Genomic DNA, 16,499 nt, shown 5'->3' with positions numbered 1-16,499 from the left:
GGGGGAATTTCCCTTAAAGCCAAAGTTATGCCAAAGCGACATTGTCTGCATTAGGCCTCACATTTGTGCTCAGTTTGAGCCATTTCACACATTACGTGGCAATACACCCAGGCTTGTCATTGAATGTGCACGTGACAAGAAACTCTGCTAAGTACACGTATTTCCAAACACTTGTTTCTCTTAGTCACACTTACATTTTTATATGTACACACAGAAAGACAAACAAATCTTACATGTGAACCTAAATATGTAATGTGTGAAGTGGCCCTTCTGAACTTGGGTATCAAATCCTAGCAGGGTCAGTGGCAAACAGCATGATCTAAATAGACTGGTAATCAGGTTCTGGAGCAGGCAAGCAAGAAGATAAGGGCAAGAGTTGTCTTAGTATCTTCTTTCTGTCTTTAGTTTAGAAAAACAAAGACAAGTAAAAGGTGACATGTTAGAGGAAAATTATGCATAGTATGGAGAAATTGGATTGGGAAGGGTTTTTTCACCCCTCTTACACAATACTAGGACACTGGAGTCATCCGATGAAGCTAAATGATGGGAGATTTAGGACTGACAAAAGAAAGGACTTCTTCACACAGCGCATAGTTGAACTATGGGATTCACTACCACCAGAAGTAGTGATGGCCACCAACTTGGATGGCTTTAAAGGGGGACTAGACAAATTCATGGAGGATAAGGCCATCAATGGCCATTAGCCACGATGGCTGTATACTTCCTCCAAGTTCAGAGGCCTCTCAATACCAGTTGCTGAGGAACAATGAGCAGCAGGAAGATGCGATTGCACTCATGTCCTGTTTGTGGGTAGTCCTCTAGTTGGCCACTGTGGGAACCGAATGCTCAACTAGGTAGGCTTTTGGTCTAATCCAGCAGGGTAGTTGTTATGTGCTTATGAGTTGCTCGGACTGGGGAGCCAAGCCTAAGAGAGTTCTTATGTAAGGCCAGCAGGACCTCTGTTGGATCCCAGGTCACCCAATTCCTTCTGGACTGACTGGCCGCAGTTTCCCCTTCCTGCCACTCTCCCTGGCGGTGGGGATGCTAAGGAATAGTAAGACTCAGGACTGCCAGTCCCACCACCTGTATACTGTCAAGGTGGCACAGCGAGTTGGGCACCTGGGCTGTGCTGCTACATTCCTTTGTTCAACCCTATCCAACCTCATATTCAGTGGGGGCTGGTGACTCTGATGTCAGTGGGGCGGTGCATCCGCTCCAGGTTTCAGTCAGAACTGAACCTTGGATAGCTTCTGCAACTTGGATATCTCCTTTAGAGTTCTGTCTGAAACTGACATCAGAGCCACTGCATATACTAGGAAAAAAGACAGACAAGTTGCTTTGTGCACCCAAATTCCATGTACGCTTCCGGAGATTCAGCAGCCATCTTTGACACTTCATGATCTGCCGTCCCAGAGGGGTAGCTACATTAGTTTATTGCAGAAAATATATATACACGCACAGCCCTGCAACATCTAAAAGACTTAGCAGATTTGTGGCATGAACTTTTATGGACTGCAGCCCACTGCATCTGATGCTTAGTTGGCAGGAAAATGAACACATGAGTACAGAGGGAGAGAAATGGAAAGAGTTTTGTTTTTACTAAAAACAGGTTTGTGATGAGCATCGTAAAGATGTTGAGCTATATGCTGTGGTTCCTAGGGTAGCACAAGGGATCCTTGCTCCCATTTGAGCCACTCTTCCTTTGCTATAACACACAAATCTCCTGCTCCAAATCTCATTGTCACCTGAGGCCAGACTGAGAGCACTAAGGAGCAGGTCTTTCTTGGTGGTGGTGCCCTCATACTTGAACTTTGACCTATGGAAGCCTTCCAGGACATTTCCCTTTTAATGTTTAAAAGCCTGCTTAAGACTCCTAGACCTTTGGACCTGGGTGGCTAAACTTTATGGTTTGTTTTCTTTAATCCTCCCCTGATCTTCATGTCAGTGCTTTATTTTGTTTATCTAAGTTGTTTTTATGCCTGTGGTTTTATAGTGTGTCTGTTTCTCTTAATGTTGTTTTAATGTTTTGTTGTTGTGATCCGTAAGCCATCTTCAGGGCCTGACTTGGGTCCAAAGAGAGGATGGAAATGTAACAAGAAATAAATATCTGTTCCACGTGGGCAAAACCGTAAATGCAGAAGGATCTAACGCTCACAAACAAGCTTCTGTTCCTGTATCATCCAGAGGTCTTCAGAAGTCTGGCCTTTAAATTAGCCAGCGCTGACTGTTCTGCCAGCGTTTTCCCTTTCAAGGCTGCACAGATAGGCATTGCAGTGCACTCTAAGAGAAATGAAATGGTATGGCCTTGCTTGGATCCTTTAAAATTTATCCTCAGTTGACTTAGCAAAACAGCCTAGTCTTGTTGCCCTAATATGGTGGTTAGTTGCTCCCCAGTCTCCAGCTAATACATTGCTGTTCTCTTCTTGGAAAATGGTAATGTTAAAGGGGAAGTGACATCTCTCCCTTTTTAGAAAGGAGCTGTGCAGTACAGCTGTAGAATTATAAATATTACAAGGATCTATGATGCCATGTCTTGACAATTTTTGAAGACATGTACAGCCTTTGAGAGCTCTGTCCATAAACATAGAAAGCCTGTTTTGAATGTTTTTCTCTCCATCTGTTTCATAATGTCCTAAGCTGGGATGTTGTGATGGTGATGAATGGTTCAGGGTCTCTTACAGCCATTGGCAAAGTTACTCGGATCCCAAGGCTGGCTGATTTGCCATTGGCTGTATTGCTGAGACACAATGGATGCCACATGACATTCTTGCCAACACCTTGGCATGGGACACTATCGATGCTTTCTGTGGGCCTCCTTTAAAAAAAAAAAAAAAATTCTGGTGCTCAGTGCCAAGCAGCTACCATTTTAATTTCCCACAATGCCCCAGAACGATGCTACATCAGGGTTGTTATGGGAAATTTAAAATGGTAGCCACCCAGTGCCAATTGGAGGAGTGCCACCACCAACTAAACTCACCAGGAGTGCCTAGTCCTGTAAGAAGAGGCCTACCAGAAAGCAGCACTTCAAGATTAGAGCTGGCCCTGGTTTTACTGTCGGACCTACCTAAAATACTGACCAGAGTGTTCATGCTTTGCAACAGCTGTAAGGCTTCCTTACTTGTGGTCATTTTAGTTTAATATACAGTATTTCTTGTGACTACTTAAACTTGAAGTGCAATTACCTACCCTTTTGCCTTTGTTGTTGTTCAGTTGTTCAGTTGTGTCCGACTCTTCGTGACCCCATGGACCATAGCATGCCAGGCCTTCCTGTCCTGCACTCTCTCCCAGAGCGTGCTCAAGTTCATATTCATTGCATCGCTGATGCTATCTAGCCATCTCATCCTCTGCCGTTCCCTTCTCCTTTTGCCTTCAGTCTTTCCCAGCATCGAGGTCTTTTCCAGAGAGTTTTCTCTTCGCATTAGGTGGCCAAAATATTTGAGCTTCAGCTTCAGTATCTGTCCTTCCAATGAGCACTCAGGGTTGATTTCCTTTAGGATTGACTGATTTGACCTCCTTGCAGTCCAGGGGACTCGTAAGAGTCTTCTCCAGCACCACAGTTTGAAAGCATCAGTTCTTTGGCTCTCAGCCTTCCTTATAGTCCAGCTCTCACAGCCATACAATACTACTGAGAGAACCATAGCTTTGATTAGACGGACCTTTGTCGGCAAGGTGATGTCTCTGCTTCTTACTATGCTGTCTAGGTTTGCCATAGCTTTCCTCCCAGGGAGCAAGTGTCTTTTAATTTCATGGCTACAGTCACCGTCTGCGGTGATCTTGGAGCCCAAGAAAATAAAATCTGTACAGCTTCCATTTCTTCCCCTTCTATATGCCAGGAAGTGATGGGGCCAGATGCCATGATCTTCGTTTTTTTAATGTTGAGTTTCAAACCAGCTTTTGCACTCTCCTCTTTCACCCTCAACAAGAGGCTCTTTAGATCCTCTTCGCTTTCTGCCATTAGGGTGGTATCGTCTGCATATCGGAGGTTGTTGATATTTCTCCCAGCAATCTTAATTCCGACCTGTGAGTCATCCAACCCAGCGTTTCTCATGATGTACTCTGCATATAATTTAAATAAGCAGGGTGACAATATGCAGCCTTGTACTCCTTTCCCAATTTTGAACCAATCGGTTGTTCCATGTCTGGTTTTTACTGTTGCTTCTTGACCCTCGTATAGGTTTCTCAGGAGACAGGTAAGGTGGTCTTGTACTCCCATCACTTTAAGAACCCTTTTGCCTTAGGATGACATAAAAACAAATCTACTTTAATAATAAATCTAGTGACAGTAGTCATAGATAAGGAAGAAATAAATCCTTAATCAACAATCTAGATACGATACGTATAGAAATCAGGTAAAACAAAAAACTAACCAGAACTATCAAGGCGAAAAAAAGGATGTTTTTACCCTCAAAGAACTGTAGGGGGCACTGATGATCACAATAGGTGGTTGTGTTTATTTCCAATTGCCTTCTGGCTTGGATCCATCAACTTTCCAAATCTGGTTTCTCTGTGGAAAGACAACTAAACATGAGGTTCAAATGTTCACTTATTTCCCTGCAAAAAAAAAAGTAAACAGTAAAAAAAAAAGTTTATTTTGGGCACAGCCTTCCAAACTGAACTTCCTGGAGAAGCAAAGCATTTAACATTTAGCATTTGTGCAATGTTTTGCTCCAAAGGACAAGGACATAAAACGTAACCTTCTCTCACTGCCTTTCTTGTCTTTGTCAACTTTGCTCGACTTTCAGCAAAAGAAAATGTGGCAAGTGCAATGTTTTCATTAACAAGATGGGCTCCGTGTTGGAGTCTACTGATGCTGAATTTGCCTCTTTCCCTCACATACTAAGTGGGGTGAGAGAAAAGCATTGGACAAGGATTGGGCAGACCCAGGTTCAAATCCCCATGCTGCCATGAACAGCAGGTGAACTAAGGCCAGCCACTATCTCTCAGCCTAATCTACTCACAGGGTTGTTCTGAGGGCAAAGTAATGAAAGGAGCACATATATAGCCTTGAGCTCCAATGGACATGCAATGAATACATAAACTTTAAAATAATTTGTTCCACAATATTTACATGTATTATCTAAAACTGAAGTATGACATCTTCTTCAGAGTTGTTTTTATTCATAGGCAGCTTAGTTTCAATGGAGCTGGTCAATTGAAACGCATGTGTTTAACAAACTAAGATTTCTTTAATTAGATGACAGACCTAACACCTAACCGTGAGAATAGGAAATGTTCACTTGGAGAAAAAATGCATATGAGCCAGCCTTACAGTTTTCAGATAAAACCCCTTTCTGGCATTTCCCTAAAAGCACCTGACACAGAATATGTCTGCATTTGAGGGATTTATAGAGGCGTTTCATACGGATTTCTCAGCATCCCTTCTGATTCGTTTCACCTCCCCTTTATTGAATGTGTCAGTTTCCTTTGAAGTCAGCTCCATTGCTACTGCACATTTTAATTTATTTCCAAAGTTCTCATAACTGGATTAAGGTTATTGCCCGCAGGGTACCCCTATGCATTCAGATGGCTTGATTTCCTTCCTTCCTTGATAGGTTTGAAATGAGACTTCAGGAATGTCACGCAATCAATTCCTTGAGGGTTCCTTAGCCCTTGTCTGTAATATTCTTTTCTTTAAATTGGAAAAAAAATGTATTTCTGCAGTGCCTCACCACAATTAACGGGGGCTGGGGGGGGGAATTAGAACCACGTGGAGCCCTACGACTGCAAATGCTTGCACATCTGTAATAATGGCTGTACACATGGAAGCATCTCCTGTCAATGGAGGCTGTTGGCTCCAATGTCAGTGGGGCAGTGAATCTGCTCCGAATTTCTGTCAGAGCCAGTCAGAACTCTAAAGGAGCATCTTGGATAGCTCCTTTAGAGTTCTGGCTGGTTCTGTCTGAAACCTGGAGCAGATGCATCACCCCACTGACATTGGAGCCACCAGCCTCCACTGTCTCCCATGCATGTTCTGCCATTCCTTCCCAGCTTATTGGTCACCCTTCTCCACTTCCTGCCATGGGGCAAAATGTAAAGCAGATCTATCCCCCCCACACACTATTTTTATACCATCTTTTCCCAGTACAGTGAAGATGGGCTAAATATACCCTGAAAAAAATGAAAGAAAACAATTAAATGCAACCACTTTCATTAGGATGTAGAGAGGTTAGTTAGGATGCAGGGAGTGTAGAATCACAAAACCTTCAAAGTGAAATGGTTTTATCTTAGTAGGTCAGCAAAATCGTATAACCATTGGGAGGGGTTTGGGTCTGATCCCCATGCCATGAAAAATGGGTACATAAATGGTTCCTGAATAACCACTGTATTGCACAACGCTCATCTTGTAAGTATTTAGCCGCGCATTTTTCAGAGGATTTGTCCTGGAAGGCACATAAACAGGCTATTAATTTGGCTGATCCTAGACTGGTGAAAGCTGGTTACATTTTCTTTAAAGCCAGGGAAGGTCAGTTGGTGCAGCCAGCACTGAAAATGTTTGAAGGGAAACTCTTAGCACAAAGTTTCTGTGGTACAGAGATTTGGGGGTTGAGTAAAACATGATCTGGAGGTTATACAGAATAACTTTTAAGATTCATTGTAGCCCCTCCTCCTACTACTCCAGCTGCTCTTCATGATAAAGTAGGGCTACCATCAATTTCTGTCAGAGTGAACAATGCCATTTTCTTGCATTTGGAAAAATTGATTGGTATGCCTGACCACCATTTGTCTAAACGTTTCTGTTTAAAACAGAAGAACAGAGGTGACGGTTTCAGGTTTTGCATGCTCTTTAACAACCCTCATGTGGTGGGTGAGCTTGTCCATTAATAAATGACCCCAAAGCCACTGAAACTAAGTCCACTGAATGTTTCCAGTGGGCTGCAATTCTTGCTCTTAAAAATTAAGTTCTTTATGCGGTGTCGACTGTAAATCCTTCGGAAAATCTTCTAGAATTGCAAGTATAGGTAATGTTTTGTTTCATAGTATTATTCGTCCCCAAATGCCTCTGTCAGAGGACATGACATGCGGCAAGTGTGCCTGTCCTGTCCTCTCCTCCACCATTTATTCGAAGCTGTTTTGAAGATCTTTTGTGCCCTGATAGCAGTTAAGCGCCAACGAGAAAGTACTCCAAAAATCAAGTCCCTTGCATTGATTGACTTTGCTGAGATAAAGCACTAGTCCTAGAGGGGGCATCTCTACATCCACTTCCCAGCATGCTTTTAATAAACCCATTTTTGCGTTAACCTGTTCTTGCTTTAACCACCGAGGAGGGTGAACAGTGGGGGAAGAAGAGGGAACAGGGCAAGAAGGTGTGTGTCAGGTCTTGGGCTAGCAAGTACTTGCTCTGGCTGAATAATCTTCCTGTTCATTCAGTCTAGCCCTGCAATCTCAAAGGAGCCTACAGCCTCAACGTCTCTTTCCTATTTCCAGGCAACTTCAGCAGCAACAAGCTGAGCTTGAAGTACACCAGAGAGATGGGCTGTCATCGTATGATTTATCTCAGGTGAGGTGTACTGGCTAGCTGATCATAGATTTTGGATACTTTTTTGAAGATCTAAAGAAGAGAACAAGCACATATTATGTCAGATACGTTTTGTACTGCCTGTATTTTACTACTGCAGCTGTTTCTTCATTTGCCGTTGCCTTTCTTGGATGCATAGCTATCATGCAGTTGGGGATGGGGGATAACTTTATTGGTTTTGCATTTGAATGTGAACCTACCTAATTTGCTCTTCCCTGAAGCAATACGCAAATTACTCGGGAGACCCAGGTTCAAGTTTCTGCTCACCCATGAAGCTTACTGGGTAATCTTTGGCCAGTCACTGACTCTCAGCCTAACCAACCTCACAGGATTGCTGAGGATAAGATGGGGACAGGGAGGATCGTGTATGCCGCCTTGTGAAAGGCCATGGCATTCAGCTCCTGGAGGCTCAGATAGCTACAGGCGGCATTGTTGATCCTGTCAACAGCCACTGCCTGCCTGTATGCCGCCTTGGGCTCCATGGAGGAAAAATAAGGTATAAACAGGAAACAGGACATGTATGTTTGTCATGGAGATCCAGTGTGGCGTAGTGGCTAGAGTGTTGGACTGGGACTCAGGAGATCCGGGTTCTAGTCCCCACTCGGCCATGAAGCTCACTGGGTGACTTTGAGCCAGTCACTGACTCTCAGCCCAAGCTATCTCACAGGGTTGTTGTGAGGATAAAATGGAGAGAAGGATCATGTACACCTCCTGGGAGGAAAAACTGGGATATAAATGTAACAAATAAATAAGCTGCATGGAATAGTAACAGTTTTGATCTCTAGATTAAAAGCCCGATTCAGACAGTCAAGATTAAAAGATTGGTCTCTAGATTAAAAACCTGATTCAGACAGTCAAGATTAAAAGATTGATCTCTAGATTAAAAGCCTGATTTAGACAGTCAAGGTTAAAAGATTGATCTCTAGATTAAAAGCCTGATTTAGACCGTCAAGCTTAAAAGATTGATCTCTAGATTAAAAGCCCGATTCAGACAGTCAAGCCTGCCATAATATTATTCTTACCTGGAGGGGGCTTGGACCACCTCAGGAATGCACCTGATCTGTGTGATCTTTTCACCCCTTGGAGGGAGAGGAGGGAATACAAATATCTGGTGAATCATACATGTGTTGCATCAATGTCAGGCTTCAGACTGACAGGTTCATTGCAGAAGTGAATCTGGAAGACAGTTTGCACAGGTGCGTAGAAATCTAGCCGTTAATGGGAATGTGACTTTCTTCTCTCTGTCACAAATAGGTGCCCGTTCCAAGTATACAGTCTAGTGTTCATGAGGGTGGGAAGCCAGTGGAGAAGCCAGATGCCATCTTCTCCCAAGAGAGGGATCCAAGGTTTGCTGAGATGTTTGCTGGCATAACGGCTTGTAAGTAAAGTTCCCTGCTCTTGAGGTTCTTTTTCTTGGTCTTATCGATGATCCTTTATTCTGAATATAAGTACCTGTTACATCATGAAGGGATGCCAAACTCCCCCCTTCCAAAGGAAAATACACTGTAAGAAAGGGAGAATCTGTTACCCAAAGGATTTCTCCTCCCTATTGATCTTAGGAATCATTTCCAGAGGGGTAGCCATGTTAATCTTTTGCAGCAAAAAAAACCCCAAACAGTCTTGTGGCATGTGAAAGTCTAACCATTTGTTAATGGCATAAGCTGATGTGGACACTGCATCTGATGGAGTGGACAGTGTCCATGAAAGCTTATGTCATAATAAATCTGTTAAGGTGACTTAAGTGTTGCTGTTCTATAAATAAAATTGTGTAACAAACAGATATTCTATATTCATTTCTCTCTTTTTCAAAAAAGAATACTGGAGCAACGCCTGCAGTAATCTAAGATGAGAAGGCTGGCCGAACCAGCTTTCTGGCTGCCAGAGCCCAAATAATTAGGTTTCTATTCTGAGGGTGGGCTGGGGGGTGGCAACAATTCTCCATCTGATCAGGCCAGAGGCAAGTAACCACCAGAGCTAAGATGAAATTTCCGAGAAGACATTTTTCTGAGAAAGTTTCTGTGCCATTTCTTTTTCCTGCTCTCCTCAAGAATGGAAGACGCTGCAGAATTTTCTCAGAATATCCTCCGCTATTTTGGGGTGGCAGCCATCATTCCCCTCCCCCCCAGTGAAAAAAACTACACCTGGAGTGTTATACAGGGTCCAAAATGGCACCCAGCTTCCAACACAGTTGCTGTCACTGCCACTTGCAGCACCAGTGACAAGAAAAAGGTCTCAAGGGGGAAAAGAAGGAGAAGCTGCGCTATGGCCATTGTTAATGGTGAGCCCCGGCTCTGAGGAACTGCTGGACAATTCCTCCTCCCCGCTGGAGACAATCAGTGAAGGGGACCCCCAATTCCTCTGCCCACAAATAGAGTGGAGCATTTCGGGAGGCATCTTGAGCACAGCTCTGAGTAGCACAGCCCAGCACTAGCCAAGGTCAAGCTATGTATGCAGGAACTGAAGTTGCAGAGTGTGAGGCAGGCAGGAGGCCAGGTCTGGAAAGGAGTGGTGTGCTGTGTGCTCTGGGGAAAGGAGCAGCTTCACAGGAAGATCGTATCACAGCAAGGCATGTTGCTCAGACTGAAAGCCCGGACTCAGGGCCTGCCTTTGTAAGAACGTAACCAGAGCCATGCTGGATCAGACCAGAGACCTATCTAGTCCAGCATTCTGTCGCAGCAGTGGTCAACCAGATGCCCACGGGAGACCCACAAGAAAGGACCTGAGCACAATAGCAGCCTCCTGTGCATGATCCCCAGCAACTGATGTTCAGAAGCATGCTGCCTCTGACACTAGAAGTGATGCGTAGCCATCATGCCTAGCAGCCATTGGTGCCCTTCTCCTCCATACATTTGTCTAATCCCCTTTTCAAGCCATCCAAGTTGGCAGCCATCACTAAACCTCATGGTAACAAATTCCATAGTTGGGCCTCCCCCAGCCTGGTGTCCTCCAGATGCATTGGACTGCAACTCCCATCATTCCCAGCAAGAATGGCAGGCTACCATAATTGAACTATGCACTGTATAAAGACGTTCATCCTTTTGTTTGTCCTGAAAATCCCACCATTCAGTTTCATTTGGACCCCTTAGTACAGGGGGTGTTGAACCTCAGATACATGGGCTGAATCTGGCCCCTTTTCCCCAGCTGCCAATTGTTGGTACTTTCCCAGCTTTCACATGCTTTTCCCATTGTAAAATGTCGAAGTACCTCTCCAATGGCAGTAAGAGTTTTAAGCTGAAATATGCTAGTTTTTGTCGTTTATTCGTTCAGTCGCTTCCGACTCTTCGTGACTTCATGGCCCAGCCCATGCCAGAGCTTCCTGTCAGCTATCGCCACCCCCAGCTCCCCCAAGGTCAAGTCCATCACCTCTAGAATATCATTCATCTTGCCCTTGGTCGGCCCCTCTTCCTTTTGCCTTGCACTTTCCCTAGCATCAGCATCTTCTCCAGGGTATCCTGTCTTCTCATTATGCGGCCGAAGTACTTCAGTTTTGCCTTTAATATCCTTCCCTCAAGTGAGCAGTCTGGCTTTATTTCCTGGAGTATGGACTGGTTTGGTCTTCTTGCAGTCCAAGGCACTCTCAGAATTTTCCTCCAGCACCACAGTTCAAAAGCATCTATCTTCCTTCGCTCAGCCTTCCTTATGGTCCAGCTCTCGCAGCCATAGCTTACTATGGGGAACACCATTGCTTTAACTATGCGGACCTTTGTTGTCAGTGTGATGTCTCTGCTCTTCACTATTTTATCAAGATTTGTCATTGCTGTCCTCCCAAGAAGTAAACGTCTTCTGATTTCCTGGCTGCAGTCAGCGTCTGCAGTAATCTTTGCGCCTAGAAAGACAAAGTATGTCACTGCCTCCACGTTTTCTCCCTCTATTTGCCAGTTCTCAATCAAGCTGGTTGCCATAATCTTGTTTTTTTTTGAGGTTTAACTGCAACCCAGCTTTTGCACTTCCTTCTTTCACCTTCGTCATGAGGTTCCTCAGCTCCTTCTCACTTTCAGCCATCAAAGTGGTATCATCTGCATATCGGAGATTGTTAATGTTTCTTCCAGCAATTTTAACTCCAGCCTTGGCTTCATCAAGCCCAGCACATTGCATGATGTGTTCTGCGTACAGGTTGAATAGGTAGGGTGAGAGTATACAACCCTGCCGTACTCCTTTCCCAATCTTAAACCAGTCTGTTGATCCGTGGTCTATTCTTACCGTTGCTACTTGGTCGTTATACAGATTCCTCAGGAGGCAGACAAGATGACTTGGTATCCCCATACCACCGCAGTTTGTGATGATCCACACAGTCAAAGGCATTAGAATAGTCAATAAAACAGAAATAGATGTTTTTCTGAAACTCCCTTGCTTTCTCCATTATCCAGTGGATATTGGCAATTTGGTCTCTAGTTCCTCTGCCTTTTCTAAACCCAGCTTGTACATCTGGCAATTCTCGTTCCATGAATTGCTGGAGTCTACCTTGCAAGATCTTGAGCATTACCTTACTGGCACGTGAAATAAGTGCCACTGTTCGATAGTTTGAACATTCTTTGGTGCTTCCCTTTTTTGGTATAGGGATATAAGTTGTTTTTTTCCAATCTGTTGGCCATTCTTGTGTTTTCCAAATTTGCTGGCATGTGGCATGCATCACCTTGACAGCATCATCTTGCAAGATTTTAAACAGTTCAGCTGGGATACCGTCATCTCCTGCTGCCTTGTTATTAGCAATGCTTCTTAAGGCCCATTCAACCTCACTCTTCAGGATTTCTGGCTCTAGCTCACTGACCACACCGTCAAATCTATCCGCGATATTATTATCCTTCCTATACAGATCTTCCGTATATTCTTGCCACCTTTTCTTGATCTCTTCTGCTTCTGTTAGGTCCTTGCCATCTTTGTTTTTGATCATACCCATTTTTGCCTGGAATTTACCTCCGATGTTTCTAATTTTCTGGAAGAGGCCTCTTGTCCTTCCTATTCTCTTATCTTCTTCCACTTCCGTGCATTGCTTGTTTAAAAATAATTCCTTATCTCTTCTGGCTAACCTCTGGAATTTTGCATTTAATTGGGCATATCTCCCCCTATCAGTGTTGCCTTTTGCTTTCCTTCTTTCTTGGGCTGCTTCCAGTGTCTCAGCAGACAGCCATCTTGCCTTCTTGGTTTTCTTTTTCTTTGGGATGTTTTTTGTTGCCGCCTCCTGAACAATGTTGCGAACTTCTGTCCATAGTTCTTCCGGGACCCTATCTACTAAATCTAGTCCCTTAAATCTATTCTTCACGTCCACTGCATATTCATGAGGAATATTACTGAGCTCATATCTAACTGATCTGTGGGTCTTCCCTATCAGCTCCAGGTCTTGTTTTTACCAACTGCATAGATGTCCGCCACCTTTGGCTACGAAGGATGTAGTCAATCTGATTTCGGTGTCGACCGTCTGGTGAAGTCCATGTATAAAGTCATCTGTTAGGTTGTTGGAAGAGAGTGTTTGTTATGCACAGTGAGTTGTCTTGGCAAAATTCTATCAGCCTATGTCCTGCTTCATTTTGTTCTCCCAGACCATGCTTGCCTGTAATTCCAGGTGTCGTTTGACTACCCGCCTTAGCATTCCAGTCTCCTGTAATGAAAATAACATATTTTTTTGGCATACTATCCAGTAGGTGCTGCAGATCCTCATAGAACTGATCTACTTCTGCTTCTTCAGCATCTGTGGTTGGGGCGTATATTTGGATCACTGTGATGTTAAATGGCTTACCCTGAATTCGAATTGAGTTCATTCTGTCATTTTTTGGATTGTATCCAAGCACTGCTTTAGCCACTTTATTATTAATTATGAAGGCTACTCCATTTCTTCTGTGGTCCTCTTGTCCACAGTAGTAGATCTGGTGGTCATTTGATGTGAAATGGCCCATTCCAGTCCATTTCAGTTCACTGCCACCCAAAATGTCTATATTTAATCTTGACATCTCCCCAATCACCACATCCAATTTGCCCTGGCTCATAGCTCTTACATTCCAGGTTCCTATGGTGTGTTGATCTTTAGAACATCGGATTCGTCGTTCACCACCAGCACCATCGGCTGCTAGCCGTCCTTTCGGCTTTGAGCTAGCTGCGTCATCACATCTGGGGCTAGTTGAACTTATCCTCTGTTCCTCCCCAGTAGCATTTTGACCATCTTCCGACCTGGGAGTCCCATCTTCCGATGGTATACCGACATATCTCTGGTTGTACTGATCCATTTAGTTTTCATGGCAAGAATACTGGGGTGGGTTGCCGTTTCCTTCCCCAGGGATCATATTTAGTCTGACCTCTCTGCCATGACCTTCCCAACTTGGGTGTCCCTTCACGGTTTAGCTCATGACGTCATTGAGGTGCTCAAGCTCCAGCACCACGACAATGTAACGATCTCCTTTGCTGAAGGAAATATGCTAGTATCGTGGGTAATATTTTTTGGCCCTGCCCCCTTTTCCCTTTGGCCTCATCCACCACTGGAATGCAGCCTCCAGGAGTGTTTCCAAAATTGAAATTGCCCCTTGGCCTGAAAGAGGTTCGACATTCCTGCCCTAGTGTAATGAGAGTGGGAGAAAAACTTGCTCCTGTCCACTATGCATAATGTTATACATCTCTATCATGTTCCCTCCCTTATTTGCCTTTTTTTTCCTAAACAAAATAGCCCCACTTATTGTTACAATGTAGCAGTCTTACAGTGTTTTACAATGTAGCTGAGTAGTAAAGGTTTTAAATTTAACAGAAGTAAAAAACAAGAGACTTGCCTCCCAAACAGCTTCTGTCAGCATGGTTGATAACAGGTAGGTGGGCAGGTTTACCAACCTGTCCAGTCACTGAGGTCATCAGAGGGCATATCCCTGGTGTTCCACCTGAACCCATGGCCTGGCTGGAGTCCACCAGGAAAAGAGCCTTGAGTGTGGTGGCCCCCTTCCTGTGGAACTCCCTGCCTCTAGAGGCGAGACAGGTGCCAATGTTGTATTGCTTTTGGCACCTCCTGAAGACATTGTTATTTCGAGAGGCCTTCCTTGAGTGACCAGCCATGGTTTATTAAGTTCAGAATCTGTTTCTTTTAAAATGTTTTAATTGTTTTAATATGGTGTTTTATTCTTTTATCTTGTTCACCGCTCCAAAATCTTTGATGAGGAGCAGTATATAAACATTGTAAATAAAACAAATAAATAAACTGGGCAGTGAGGAGCAATTCCATCTGTAAATAAGTCTACTCTTTTCTGAGGAGGGGGAAAGAAGGAGTATTGTCTTTCCCAGATACATTTTAGGATTATTTTTTAACTTGATATTCTCCTTTGTTTATTGTTCCTTTCCATCCCTGCTGAGGATGGAGTTTTTACATTGGTTATGAATTAATCATCATGCAAGTAGCTCTTAGCAAAGTCAGAAACATCCCACTGTTTGCAACTAAAGGGACATCAGGAGATAGTTCCCCTGCCAGGCTCCTTTTTAGGTACACAGTGATCTTTCCTTCCAGCATGGAAAACACTGTTTCAGCAGTTAGGTCTCCCTGAGGCTGTGTTATCTCCTGTTAACCCTGCTCACCTCAATCTGCATTTACTTAGCAAAGTAGGCACAGGACACTGTAGGAATGGGTCCGTTAGAAACCAACAAGGTTCCAAGTGAGAGCATCTGTTTATGTCAGGTGTGGGCAACTTGTGGCCCTCCAGATGTTTTGGGCTACAATCAGCCCTAGCCGATGTAGGCAATGGTGAGAGACGATGGGAGGTGTAGGCCAAAACATCTGGAGGGCCACAAGCTGCCTACCCCTGCCCTATGAAATCCCAAGTAAGAATTCTCTCTAATGCTCCATGGAACACCCACAAAGTTCAGAAGAACGGTAGCAGTTCTAGGGCAGCGGGCCCTTCACTGGTGTAGCACAGGGGTTAGTTCACCCGTAATGCTAATTTGTTGTTTGATGCTATAGTCTTTAGGGGAGGGATGTAGCTCAGAGGTAGAGTGCGTGCTTTGCATGCAGGAGGTCCCAAGTTCAAGGCCCAGCAGCTCCAGGTAGGGCTGGGAAAAATCTGTGTCTGAAGATCTGGTGATCCTGGGGGACTCCAATGCGGAAGAGATCTGGGGGTCTCCAACTTGGAGAGATCTGTGTCTGGAGCTCCTGGGGGTCTCTAACTTGGGGAGATCCATATCTGGAGATCCGGAGGGGGGTCTCCAACCTGGGGTCTCCAGTGTGCCCACAGTTGCCTCTCTTGGCTCTCACCAGGCTCCCTACCGGTCCTGATTTTTATTCATTTCTTAAGATTTCTTAAAAAATAAAATAAAAATTAACTGGGAGGCTGGCATGCTGCAAAGCAGAGTGCTCCCTTCCAGCACCATCTTTATTTGGGTTCAGAAGAATGTTTCATACTCCCACTTCTGTCTTGTACAAAGGTTCTTGGGCAAGTTACTTTTCTTTTAGTCTCACCAGTTTGTCTTCTGGGAAATGAGTGTTTTGTGACCAGCCATGTCCATTTCATGACTGGGCAAGCCTCCCCTCATGGCAGCCATTTTGTGAGAGCACCCATGACACTCTCTCAAAATTCCACAGACCTAAAAAGGTTGGGGACCCCAGAGTGCAGACAATGCTGGACTAAATGGAAGAAAAGTCTGAGTCAGTATAAGGCAGCTTTCTGTGTTCCTTCTCCTCCTCTTGCACATTTACCTTAATTAGTTGGTTCCTGGTTTGTCCCACACCGGCAGATGATGGAGATGGGGCCATAGGTCAGTGGTACAGCGCATGCTTGGCCTACACAAGGAGTCAGATGCAATCCTGGGTGTCTCCAGTTAAAGGAACAGATAGCAAGTGTTGTGATGGACTTTGGCCCGAGGCCACAGAGAGCAGCTGCCAGTCAAAGCAGAAAGTACTGGGCTAGATGGAAAAACAGTCCGGCTTGCTTTAAGGCAGTTTCCTACGTTTTAAAGCAGGGGTGTTGGGAACTCTCTCAGCCCAAGGGCCAAATTCACTTTCAGAGCAGCTCTCAGGGGCCAC

General features: G+C 44.5%; 1 protein-coding gene across 2 annotated transcripts in view; it reads left to right on the top strand.

Annotated features, from left to right (window-relative positions):
- The window catches only part of ARNT2 (aryl hydrocarbon receptor nuclear translocator 2), a 175,678-nt gene that overhangs the window by 138,639 nt on the left and 20,540 nt on the right, over nucleotides 1-16,499 (top strand). For both annotated transcript variants that reach the window (XM_084816437.1, XM_084816436.1), the window contains exons 13-14: nucleotides 7,426-7,498; nucleotides 8,771-8,894. In XM_084816437.1, coding sequence (XP_084672563.1) covers nucleotides 7,426-7,498; nucleotides 8,771-8,894 — 197 coding nt within the window. The remainder of the gene's footprint in view (nucleotides 1-7,425; nucleotides 7,499-8,770; nucleotides 8,895-16,499) is intronic.

The sequence above is a fragment of the Heloderma suspectum genome, chromosome 11, assembly GCF_057233095.1.
Source record: "Heloderma suspectum isolate Gila_16-S chromosome 11, 16-S_ref, whole genome shotgun sequence".
Taxonomy (NCBI): domain Eukaryota; kingdom Metazoa; phylum Chordata; class Lepidosauria; order Squamata; family Helodermatidae; genus Heloderma; species Heloderma suspectum.
This window is presented reverse-complemented; position numbering and strand designations above follow the sequence as displayed.